This window comes from Drosophila albomicans, chromosome 3 (genome assembly GCF_009650485.2).
Source record: "Drosophila albomicans strain 15112-1751.03 chromosome 3, ASM965048v2, whole genome shotgun sequence".
Classification (NCBI taxonomy): Eukaryota; Metazoa; Arthropoda; class Insecta; order Diptera; family Drosophilidae; genus Drosophila; species Drosophila albomicans.
Window position 1 is genome coordinate 8,452,032 of NC_047629.2, and position 13,136 is coordinate 8,465,167.

At 32.3% G+C, this 13,136-nt stretch overlaps 5 protein-coding genes across 5 annotated transcripts in view; 3 read left to right on the forward strand and 2 right to left on the reverse strand.

The window, feature by feature from the left end:
* Positions 1-729: 729 nt before the first annotated feature.
* The window catches only part of LOC117566728 (uncharacterized), a 60,842-nt gene continuing 48,435 nt past the window's right edge, over positions 730-13,136 (forward strand). The window contains 1 exon segment of the mRNA XM_052005640.1: positions 730-924. Coding sequence (XP_051861600.1) covers positions 765-924 — 160 coding nt within the window. The 5' untranslated portion in view covers positions 730-764.
* Positions 2,034-2,699, reverse strand: LOC117569622 (larval cuticle protein III/IV-like). The gene is made up of 2 exons (XM_034250859.2): positions 2,584-2,699; positions 2,034-2,516 (listed from the first exon to the last, which is right to left on the reverse strand). The coding sequence occupies exons 1-2, from the start codon at positions 2,593-2,595 to the stop codon at positions 2,193-2,195; spliced, it is 336 nt and encodes a 111-aa protein (XP_034106750.1). The 5' UTR covers positions 2,596-2,699; the 3' UTR covers positions 2,034-2,192.
* Positions 6,209-6,818, forward strand: LOC127565646 (larval cuticle protein III/IV-like). Its single transcript, XM_052005170.1, has 2 exons — positions 6,209-6,324; positions 6,392-6,818. Exons 1-2 carry the CDS (start codon positions 6,313-6,315, stop codon positions 6,710-6,712), a joined length of 333 nt encoding a protein of 110 aa, XP_051861130.1. The 5' UTR covers positions 6,209-6,312; the 3' UTR covers positions 6,713-6,818.
* LOC117569623 (larval cuticle protein 4-like) lies at positions 9,204-9,814 on the forward strand. The gene is made up of 2 exons (XM_034250860.2): positions 9,204-9,316; positions 9,383-9,814. The coding sequence occupies exons 1-2, from the start codon at positions 9,305-9,307 to the stop codon at positions 9,701-9,703; spliced, it is 333 nt and encodes a 110-aa protein (XP_034106751.1). The 5' UTR covers positions 9,204-9,304; the 3' UTR covers positions 9,704-9,814.
* LOC117571379 (larval cuticle protein 1-like) lies at positions 11,880-12,488 on the reverse strand. Its single transcript, XM_034253492.2, has 2 exons — positions 12,477-12,488; positions 11,880-12,416 (listed from the first exon to the last, which is right to left on the reverse strand). The coding sequence occupies exons 1-2, from the start codon at positions 12,486-12,488 to the stop codon at positions 12,048-12,050; spliced, it is 381 nt and encodes a 126-aa protein (XP_034109383.1). The 3' UTR covers positions 11,880-12,047.

Sequence of the window (13,136 nt, forward strand, 5' to 3'; positions counted from 1 at the left end):
TGAAATGTTACAGCGGCTCTGGAATGGATGCGATGCTCTTGATAAAGATTAAATTAATGAGTAACGCCAATTTTGATCCAAAAAAAACGTGTTTTCTATGTTAGGCCCGGGACTTTTCAGCCGATGTGTTAAATAACTTCTCCATTTTTGAATTTTATCTTTAAAATTGGGTTTTTTTTTTAAATTTGTTTTTCATTAGTCAGCGTGGCAAAAACTTTTAAAGAAACTTGATCTGAGGTGGCATTTAGAAGATCGGCAAAAATATAATATTTAATAATAAACTAGGGTTTTTGTTTTAGAATGAGAGAGGTGGTATCTGTTATAGTATTATACATTTTGCATTGAACATGTATGTACTAAGAGTATCAACAAGGCAGGAGCTTGAACCGCTAATTGATTTATTAGAGCTTGTATACTTGATTAAACGAACTACTTTCGTTGTACAGGGAAATTACAAATAATCTAATAGTCGCATTATCGTTCAAAGTGAGTGATTGACGTTCTATAAAAATAAATACTACTAGCTGATATTAGCTGTAGAGGTTATCTCATCGAGTTGCATTTACTAAAGAGAGAAATAATCTCTCACTTGCTGGAAAATTGTAACGCAAATCGTACTTGTTTTACTTGTAAGCTTCATTAGGTTACTCAAAAATAAGTGTTGAGATTGATTCGAATCAATAGACCGCTAAAAAAAATAGTGAATGCACTTGCTACTGTGTGCATTTTAGTTTTAGTTAGTTCGAGTCTTTGAACGCGTTAGAATGTTTCTACTCAGTATCGCGGCAATTGTTTTGATATCGTGTATAGTGCTGTACGGCAAGAGATATGCACGGGTCGTTAGACACATTGACGGACAATTTCCAGGACCAAGAGCTTATCCGGTATTCGGCAATTTATTGCAATTGGGTTTTACGCCAGACGGTAAGTGCAAATGTCAACGGTTATCATTTATGACTTTTTTGCGATTTGTATGATTTCGTGCAGATCTATGCATTCTGACTGGTTTATTTGTGTTAATTGAAGTCAGGTTTTTGATGCTGTCAACTGTAGACTACAAATTATTAATATATTCGTTTATTTAACGCCTTTTGGCATTCAATTTTTGGATCTGGTTGCTATCGTTTTGTGCTATGTGAAACAATTGTTTACCAGTTTAAATCAAGTTTCTCTCATGACTTGGGTGAATGCTAAATGTTTGATAATGTGCACTCTATATAAATATTCTATTTCGTCTTAGAGAATGTTGCATACTGGTTTCTTCTTTCATTTTTCGGTAGCAAAAATTGAGTTTGTTCTCGATAAGACTGAATTTTTAATCTAAAATATGGAAATGGCAGCGTTCAAGTTTTACTGAATACGAGTCGAAAGCATACAAACAAATTGATTTGTTTCCTTTTTATGTTTATGAGATCGTTATGAATGTACCTCGCTTAAGACGGATACAATTTCAACTCGTTATACTTAATTTTCTCATTACTTGATAATTATAATAATAATTGCAATTTTACAAGAAATTAACTCGAATCAATTAAAAATATGAAAAATCAAAACAAAGTAATTTACTTGACAATTTAATTGCTGATCAACTGATTCAACGGAGCCAATCATAAAGCAACCGTTGAACCCTCGAACATGAACCATATCTAATGAAGATAACAAGGCCCTGTCCAATATGTAGACAATCAACTAATAGAACATGCAATGTGATTGCCAAGCGTCGAAATTCGATCACAAGATCAGGGTCATCCCATATGTGATCAAACTTGTTTTCGCCGTCACGATTTAGTCCAGCCGCTGAGCTTAATTTATTTGTTTTAAAATTAGCAAATCATATGCAAACTGAAAGCGAAATTTATCTTATTGCCTCATAACCGGTTGGCTTGCTCATAATAAAATACAGTTAGCTTTTTAACGCAATGGATCTTCATGTTTTTTTTTTTTCTTTTGTTTTAACATACATGATCGCCGTTTGTCTGCTCCTAACACGCATTCTTGCTGATTTAAGACTTTCGATTAAAAAAACACTTAACTTTGAATAAGCTTTTAGCAGTTCGCTGCATATATTTTCATAGTTCATTCTTTGCTGCATACTCTAATCTTAATCATAATTGCTTGATATCGAGTTTTCAGTTTCCAGAGAGATGTCCATTTGTACGATCAATTCAGTATCAGTATCTCAATTCATAGCTCTAATACTCCTTGGGGGGGTTAGTTTCGATCCACTTAAGAGCCCTGACGATGGCTTCTGGGATTGGGGGAGGAGTGGGCAGCACGGAACCCTTGGGTTGGTAACCGTTCTCATCGGCAACATATTCCAACCTGACGTGCTCGCCTTCGGGGGAGATCCATTCGAAGCTGCCCTTGATGTTGCCGTGAACATCACCGCTCTCTTGGCGAGCAGATCCGTCGTTCAGGGAAACTTCAGCGTCGAAGCCATCAGCGCGCACTTCCTCGGAGCGCCTCTCAACCTCCACAACAGCGGTGACAAGGCAGACAGCTGCGCACAGAACGATCTGAAAGAATTTTGTTAATATTTTGTACTCCTAATCAGTCCTTGTAATGATCCACTCGAGTACTCACAAGCTTGAACATTTTGAATTTAGGACAGTTGTACAAGGCTGAAACCAAATGTTTACTGATACTTTTCCCTAATCTGGGCCTGTCTTTTATACAGATTTTTTTCGGAGAAGGTAATACCTGTTTCCTTGCTTTACATATTTTTGTATACATTTTATCATGTTAATGTCTCAAAACGCTTGCAGACTTGTAGGGTATTCAAATTAACTTCTGCGACTGCTAATACTAAAATGCATTAAGAATGATCTGACAGAACGAGTCCGACTGCATGCTATAACAGGTTATTCCTTTGCAGTTTTTAAAATAAAATCCAACTCCCAGTGAAACAAAATATGAATATTTCAGGCACATCATATTTATTGAAATGTGTTCAGCATATGGGTTATTCTCTGGTAAATGTCGCGTGCGACCACCTTAAAAAAAAAAAAAAAAAAAAACAAACTAAAACAATTTTAAAAATAAGTGAAAGTTATTCTTGATGCTTTGGATAAGCACTATTTTTAGAGCTAAGATTGATTTTTGAAACTTATTCTGTTTTACGATAAAATACATATGTAAATTCTTTCATTTTTTGATTTTGCGTACAAATTTCTTCATTTTTGCAATTATGAGAACACAAAACAAAACAGAAAGAAAATTCCAAAACCATTCTTAGCTCTAATTAAAGAATTAATCTAGAGCTATAAGAGTAAGCTTTTCTTATTTTTAAAATTGTTTCAGGTTATGTTTTTTTTGTTCACTGAAGAGATGGTCGCACGCGCAATCCGTCAGAGAATTACCCATATGCATAATTTCTATCAATGAGCTTCTAACTGTTTTATGTAGACTCCCCTTAACAATATTTTTTTCTTTTGCATATCTTGCAAAATGTAGCTAATCAAATTAAATTAGCCAAATTTATTCAGACGTCAGAGAAGCGTTAAGTGCAATAAATAATCCACATGACCATAAAGTTATATTGCATCAGAAAAACTTGTCATAAGGTCGACCCCTCTAAATATATATTTTATGTCTTATCTAATAAATACAATTTCATTAAACATTAATAAAGAACAAGTCTAGATTTGACTGATTTCAAGATTTCACTTTCGTTGTGACTACCTAAATCTTCAAAACTTGAATTCGTTTCGAATTACTTTGAGATACATTTGCACATATAAAAACTGAATTGAAAAAAAATGTAAGTTTGCTGGACTGTGAGATACTTGCTAAAGCGAAATTAATTTGTATTGAAGTTTAATTATCAATCGATTTATATCTTTAGAACAATCAAATTATTTATTATGAGTTACCAATAACACAATGACCCAATGGTTATATTATATTATACAAAATTATTTATTTATATCGTCATCGAATAGAAGACTATTTTAAAACAAATTGAAAGTCATGTGTGAGTACAAAATAAATAAAAGAAACCCTAGACTTTTAATACTCATACTTATGGAAACATTAAATTTATTAAATGGTTGACCCTAAGAAACCTGAAGTGTACGTGCTGTTTAAATTAATACGCCTTTAAGGTAGAATTTGAAAAGTACCATTATTATATTAATCCAAAACTGAACTAATAAAACAATTCATTTATAATTCTTAATTAATCTTATAATTTTCCATTTTCCTTTATTGCTTAAATTTGTACATAGAAACATGAATTTTTATTCATAAAGCCACTATCTTTGCCGGTCTGTATGCCCTCAACATAATTCCTCTGATTCACTTGGCTTTACTTTTTTATTTGGGAAAGTAAGCGCAAACAAAATTATAGCAAAGGGTACGAGCTGAAAAAATATTAATAATAATACAATATATATATAAAATAATATTAATAATATATATTATATACGTTTTTTTTATCATGTCTGTCTGATTCATTCACTTCTTGAACTATTATTTTTTTTGTTGCATCACAATCGTAATTTTGAATGCAAATTATTTTTCTTGTGAATTTAGAACAAGTTGAAGGACTTGTTCCCACATCAAGTAACTACTAATCTGATCCAAACCCATCGTCCTATAATGTTTGATACTTGAAAAGCGAAAGTTTAGTATAAATTAATAAATTAATTATTTAAAATAACCAATTCAATTCATATCGACTTAAGATTTAAACTTGATTTTAGCTGTCTCGGCCACATAATGTTGATAATCTTCCCACTCTCATAATTTACATATACTTTTGATCTCACATCTAGGTATTATAGAATATCAGGATTTATAAAAGTCACTAAGACTCTAAATATTCTTATGACTGTTAAACCTTGGATATAAGCTGTCGTGTTTTGTTTTGTTTATTTTTTTGTTGTATCTAAAAATTAAACTTTTTACTTTAAATAAATAATGAATTAGCTTATAATATCCGCTATATCTCATTCATGCAATTTATTATTTTCTATATAAATGTTTTTTTGTATATATTACAAAAGTTCTTTAATAATATTAACCAATATGAATTACAGAATTTAAATATTTTACAGAAAACGAATAGAAAGCATAATTTAAAAGTAGAGTAAAAAGCCATTGTTTTATTTGGGTATATTAATATTTTTTATTTTTGAGTGTATTAATATGGTATATTTTAACGATAACACCGCTTTTGCACTGCTTTGCTTTTATAACAAGTAAGAAAGTTACACTCGAGTGTGCTCGACTGTGAGATACCCGCTACCCATTTTGAATAAAAGCAAAATATTGTTGTATTTTTCTCAAAATATATTAAAATACAAAAAAAATACTAAAACTATACCAAAATCTATATTTGGTATATTGATATAGAACCACATTCAAAATTTACCATAGATGGCACAATGTACAAGATTGTCTGCAAAAGCAACTAAGAGCCCCAGTAAGTGGGCGTTTTTGCCCATACAAAAGTATTTCTTTAATAACTTCCACAATTTTTATCTTATCGCATCTAAGTTTGCAGGAATCACAATTACTATAGTTGTTTTTGTATATATATATATTGTATTCGCAGTTCTAGCTTAAAAATACGCTTGATACTCGATTTTTTTGATTTGCGTGGGCGAAAGTGGGCGTGGCAAAAATTTGAAACAAACTTGATCTGCGTGCAAACATAACAAATCGAAAAAAAATTATTGCTCTATCTCTTATAGTCATTGAGATCCAGTGTTTGATACGGATGGACGTACAGACGGACAGACAGATCCAGAATATATATACGTTATAGGGTCGGAGATACCTCCTTCTACATGTTCAATACATTTCCTGCCGGCACAAAGTTATAATACCCTTCTACCCTATGGGTGGCGGGTATAAAAACTTTTTTCATCTTATTTACGTTCTGATATTAAACTTTGGAGATATTGACTTTCATAATACTCTAACGCTTATGTTAATGTTCTGTGAACAAACTAAATGTTTCGTTCTTTTAAAATTCCACTCTCTTAAAATGAATAATATTCTGTTGTTTTCTTCTCTTCCAAAAGACAAAATAATTTACTTAGCTCGTAAGAGTAAAGCATAAATTAACATAAAATGAATATTGAAATGCAACTGCGACAAAATAATGCAAATGCGTTCAAGTTTCTTGCATACTAAAACAAAATATTATATCATATATTTGTGTAACATAATGCGATGATTTGCATATGCTATTAGGAACAGGTATTATGTTCTTTGGGAAGAAATTGTATAAAAACCAGAGTCAAGATTAAGAGTGGCATCAGTGCACTTTTGGTTTCAACCTTGTACAACTGTCCTAAATTCAAAATGTTCAAGCTTGTGAGTACTCAATTGGATCATTACAAAGACTGACTAGGAGTACAAAATATTAACAAAATTCTTTCAGATCGTTCTGTGCGCAGCTGTCTGCCTTGTCACCGCTGTTGTGGAGGTTGACAGGCGCTCCGAGGAAGTGCGCGCTGATGGCTTCGATGCTGAAGTTTCCCTGAACGACGGATCTTCTCGCCAAGAGAGCGGTGATGTGCACGGCAACATCAAGGGCAGCTTCGAATGGATCTCCCCCGAAGGCGAGCACGTCAGGTTGGAATATGTTGCCGATGAGAACGGTTACCAACCCAAGGGTTCCGTGCTGCCCACTCCTCCCCCAATCCCAGAAGCCATCGTCAGGGCTCTTAAGTGGATCGAAAACAATCCCCACGAGGAGTAAATTACAATGTAACACAGTGAATTGAACTTACACATGGACTCCTCTCTAAAATTTTGCTATGAAACAAATTTGATAAAAATAAATGCAATAAACTCATTAAAGCTTATTGAATATGATTGTTTCAACAAATGTTCAAGTCAACAATGGTATACTTTTGGTACCAAGCTTCAGTTTCTCCATATTTGCTGGGTAAAGGAAACTTTATTTTACTTTCATCAAAAGTTCTGTTTAAATATTTTCAGTTAGCATAATATTTAATTTTATTTGCCTTATTAAACTATTTCTTAAATAATTTAAACAATTTGTATCTCATCGTATCCAAAAAGATACTTAGATACTTCTTAGATATTGTTCTTAGTGTATTTACCAAAAATCGTCGCACCAGCTTTAAAATTTATTGAAATTTGAACAATTTATTGTTTAGGCTTGTATATAGAAACATTCATTTAACTTCGACGTAGTTGTTTTTACATTGTCGTATATTTATGGCTTTTAATCAGATGTCTTAATCACAGCATCATCTCCATGGATGGCAATAATAATGCTCTCACCCTCGCTTGAAGTTATCTTCAAAATGCCATTATCTTTGCCGGTTTGTATGCCCTCAAAATGGTAGAGTGGTATATCTGATTCCTCTAATTCCTCCGATTCACTTGGCTTTACTTTTTCAGTTGGGAAAGTAAGTGCCAATCCCAATATAGCAAAGAGTACGAGCTGAAAAAATATTAAATAGATCTTTTTTAACATTATTCTCTATTTAATATAAGTTTTTTGTTATGTCTGTTTGATTCTTTCAATACTTGGACTATAAACGCATAACTCAATAAAATTTCTACCTAACTTCTGCAGTCTGTTAGCGAAACTTAAATTATATAGCACTAATTCAGGTTGTACTAGGTAACAAAACAATAGGACAAGAACAAACTTATCACTCAAAAGTTGTCGCCATGTTTTTTTAATATTTATTATTTTGTGAAAGCTGAATGAAACTGCAGTATTAGCTGTCTAGTACTATTATAATTCTTACTGCCTTAAGCATATTGGTTATTGTGCAGTTGGAGAACGAATATTTTAAATTGACTACGTCGAGTTTAATAGAAATTTATGAAATACTCGAATGAAAGTAATATATATTTTTGGTTGCTCACAATCGTAACTTTCAATGCAAATTATTTTTCTTGAGAATTTAGAACAAGTTTAAGGACTTGTTCTCACATCAAGTAACTACTAATCTGATCCAAGCCCATCGTCCTATAATGTGTGATACTTGAAAGCGAAAGTTTAGTATAAATTAATAAATTAATTATTACCATTATTACCAAATCAATTCATATCGACTTCAGAGTTTAAACTTGATTTTAGCTGTCTCGGCCACATAATGTTGATAATCATCCCACTTTCATAATTTACATATACTTTTGATCTCATATCTAGGTATTCAAGAATATCAGGATTTATAAAAGTCACTAAGAGTCTAAACATTATTATGACTGTTAAACCTTGGATATAAGCTGTCGTCTTTTGTTTTGTATTTTTTTGTTTGCATCTAAAAGTTGAACTTTTTATTTAAAATAAATAATGCAACGCTTCTTAATTAGCATGTAATATCCGCTATATCTCATTCACAAAATTTCTCTTTTTTCTATATATGTATACATTACAAAAGTACTTTAATCATATTAATCAATATGAATTAAAGATTGTAAATCTTTACTGATAATCTTATTATTATTTGAATTTTGTTTTCTAAATGACTCCATAGGTAATATATTATATATTACCGATCAGTTTCACAGCATTCCCTGCGTATTCAAACCATAAATCTTGTAACTCTGTGTTCTTACAGAATTTGGTCTAACTAAGCTATTGAACTACTTAAATCTAGGCATCAAGTACCAGAAATGGTATTCAAACGAAAACAAATGAATTGGTCGAGTTAAGATATCAAATAGAACGCGCTATATTTGAGAATCTTTCAGTATATTAATTTGATATATTTTAACGATAATACCGCTTTCGCACTACATCTTCATTTGGTTGAAGTTTTCTGGCTTGCTTTTTGAAATTTTATTTTTTTACTATTTTAATGTTGGTGTTCTTTAATTGAATTAATTTAACTAGAAATTATTATCATAGATAATAAAAATCTTTTTTTTATCTTATTTACGATCTGATATTAAACTTGGGAGATATTGACTTTCATAATACTGTTACGCTTCTGTTAATGTTCTGTGAACAAACTAAATGCTTCGTTCTTTTAAAATTCCACTCTCTTAAAATGAATAATATTCTGTTGTTTTCTTCTCTTCCAAAAACAAAATAATTTACTTAGCTCGTAAGAGTAAAGCATAAATTAACATAAAATGAATATTGAAATGCAACTGCGACAAAAATAATGCAAATGCGTTCAAGTTTTTGCATACTAAAACAAAATATTATATCATATATTTGTGTAATGCGATTATTTGCATATGCGATAAGGAACAGGTATTTTGTTCTTTGGGAAGAAACTGTATAAAAACCAGAGTCAAGATTAAGAGTGGCATCAGTGCACTTTTGGTTTCAACCTTGTACAACTGTCCTAAATTCAAAATGTTCAAGCTTGTGAGTACTTTTGAAGCTGCAACGGATCCAATCTGAACCCATTTGACTTAATACACATTTTTACAGCTGTTAGTCTGCGCAGCTCTCTGCATCGTCGCTGCTGATGTCGATGTTAAAAGTCGTTCTGAAGATGTGCGAGCAAATGGTTTCGATGCTAATCTGGAATTAGATAACGGAGCTGCTCGCCAAGAGAGCGGTGATGTGCATGGCAACATCAAGGGTAGCTTCGAATGGATCTCTCCCGAAGGCGAACACGTCAGGTTGGAATATGTTGCCGATGAGAACGGTTACCAACCCAAGGGTTCCGTGCTGCCCACTCCTCCCCCAATCCCAGAAGCCATCGTCAGGGCTCTTAAGTGGATCGAAAACAATCCCCACGAGGAGTAAATTACAATGTAACACAGTGAATTGAACTTACACATGGACTCCTCTCTAAAATTTTGCTATGAAACAAATTTGATAAAAATATATGCAATAAACTCATGAAAGTTTATTGAATATGATTGTTCCAACCATTATGCTCAAGTCTTTAAACGATCGAGTGTTTACTTTTGGTACCAAGCATTAGTCTATCCATAATTGTTGGGTAAAAGAAACTATATTCTATTTTTATCAAAACTTTTTATACCCGCTACCCATAGAGGGCATTATAACTTTGTGCCGGCAGGAAATGTATGTAACAGGTAGAAGGTAGCATCTCCGATCCTATAAAGTATATATATTCTTGATCAGCATCAATAGCCGAGACGATCTAGCCATGTCCGTCTGTCCGTCTGTATGTCTGTCCGTCCGTCTGGATCTCAGAGACTATAAGAGATAGAACTTTTCGATAGCATTTGTTATGCTGACACGCAGATCAAGTTTGTTTCAAAATTTTGCCACGCCCACTTGCGTTCCCTCAAATCAAAAAAATCGAATAACAAGCGTAGTTTTAAAGCTAGAGCTTATTGGTGTCTACAATAATAACAATGTTATTTATGATTCCTGAAAATTTAGTTGCGATCAGATAAAAATTGCAGAAGTTATTAAAGAAATACTTTTGTATGGGCAAAAACGCCTACTTACTAGAGCTCTTAGTTGCTTTGGCTGACTATCTGGTATAATGTGCAGTATATGGTATTTTTTGAATGCGGTACTATATCAATATATCAAATATACCATTTGGTATATTTTTATTCAAAATGGTTAGCGGGTATCTCACAGTCGAGCACACTCGACTGTAACTTTCTTACTTGTATTTGACTAATTTCAATATCAATTTCAGATTATTCAAAATTATTTAGTTCCAATATACCACTTGCAGAATATTTTATTTCATTTGCCAACTTTCTCAAAGACTCGTACGCGAATACCATAAAATTAAATTTGGTATATTTTGAACGATATGGTATATTGTGAATATATACATTTGTATATTAATATACCAAATATAGCCTAAGGTATATAGTTTTAAGTATTTTTGCGGTATATTCATTTTGTATATTTAATATAAAATTAATATAAAACTGTTTTACTTATGGGTTGCGACTCGACTGTAGCTTTCTTACTTGTTTTTATTCTAAGACAAATATCGAATGAATTAGTATATCTCTTTATAGAAAATATAGCAATAAATATATTTTAGTTTTTTTTTATTTTTTGACGATAATACCGCTTTCGAAATGTTTACCTTTAATTGAAAGAGGATTGCGTGTCTCTCATTGTTGAGCACACTTCCTTGTTAGTTGCTTTTTTGTGCTCAAAAAATGTTTTGTATCTCTTAGCATTTTTACAGAATTTTTAAAGAGGAATTATTTTACTGTTTCTTAAATAATGAAGACATAAACGACTAAGAGTAGAAAACTTGTCTTTGAAAAGCTTTTTAAGCCTTTCGACCATCGTATTTTGTCTGTTTGAGGTGATAAAGATAAATATGACCAATGTAAATGATAATAAATACATTTTTTTTTTTATTTTTTTAATGTAATTTGACAAGAAGTGTTTATGTGCATAATGAGAACAACTAAATAAATACATTACATTTTCAGCTTTCAATAATTTGTCTATAAATCGAGAGCATAATTTTTTCTGATTCATTTATAAAAACAAATTTAAATTATTTTAAGTAATTCAAATGCAATTTTTTTGCAATGATTTTTTCCTGGCATTCCTATGACAATGAATGAAAAAATTCTAACTATATGTTGGATAAATCTATAACAATGCTTATAACATAAATAGATTTAGATGTTCGTTAAGTCAGCCAGACGAACGTGAATTTACCGCCTCGGCTTTTGACGATTACTTAGAATACGTTTTATATTGGGACATCGCCTGACGCATAGCTTTCTTTATTGAAGTTTAATACTATAGGTGGCTAGATTCAAATTTAGCCTTCAGTGATTGATAAACATTAAAAGTAGTTCACTTATACATATTTTTCGATAGCTTTTTTTCTTCCATATTCTTGATTTTCAATTGTGTGAACAAAAGAATCAAGCTTCAATAAAGACACCCGCGATGCTTAAAATAATTAACTTGTTTGACGTCAGCAAAAGAATGCAAAGTATGCAACGTCAGTTTCTGAATTAACAAATAAGAAATACTTTCATATTTTTGCTATTAGCAATTTGCTGCTTGTATTTGTATAGACTTATAAAATACAGATTCAAGGATGGAAAACTTAAATATTAATCGATCATCGTCATCGTCGTCCAATAAGTTAGAATTTAACGGTTAGATCACCGAAAGATTATTCCTCTTTCTCTTCCTCTGCCTCGGTCTCCTCCTTCTCAACATAAGGGTGAAGAGCGATCCACTCAAGAGCCCTTTGGATCTCAACTGGAATTGGTGGGGGGGTTGGCAGAACAGCACCAGATGGTTGGTAACCGTTCTCGTCAGCCACATAGGTGATCAGGACATGTTCGCCTTCGGGGGAGGTATAGCTGAAGCTGCCCTTGATGTTGCCGTGCTCATCACCCGATCGCTGCTCAGTGACGCCATTCTTGGTCTCCAGACTGGCCACAAAGCCATCTGGACGCACATCCTCACTGCGAGCGATAACTTCATCTTCCTCTACTAGGAAGGCTGCGGCCAGGCCAACAACAGCGCAGATCATCAACTGAAATCGGAGTCAATTAATTATCCACTGAGAAATCCTTGCTTTAAGTTGTGGACTTACGATTTTGAACATTTTGAATATTGTGCAGTTATCGATCGGGAAACCAACTTTGACTGATAATCTAGCTCAACATCGTCTAGCCTTTTATACTTATTTTTGAACATCATCACGTTTTCGGCTGTAGTGTGAATGCAAACTTAACAATGTTTATAAGCAAACTTGTTTTCTCTATAACTATATTCTTAGGAGTTCCCGTAAATTCTGAGTAATTTTTATAGTATAATCTAGAAAACCTTTGCTTAGTTAAGTATACGTATGTATACTGATAGTACATCACTTCGCAAAAGTTATATTTACCATTATCAGCATAAACTTTAAAATTAAAATAAAATCGTTAAACGTCGTTTTGTTTTTTCAATTAAATAAAATAATGTATTTTTTAATTGTCACATCCGGTAGATGTTTACGTCGTAGTAAAATCTATGATTCTTATTGCACTTAATTGAAAGTGAAAGCCTATATAAATATGACGTCCAACAATTTAATTATTGTCTTTTGAGCAGCTATCGATTGTGTGTAATTTAAAATAAATTAACCGAGTAGATGTATTGTATGAGTAGATCAAGTATACATTTATGTACATGCTTAGTAGAACCCGTTTCACTTTTTTAAAAGCGAAGGGTTAAAAAGAAGTTGGATTGTGATTGATTGATTGCACTT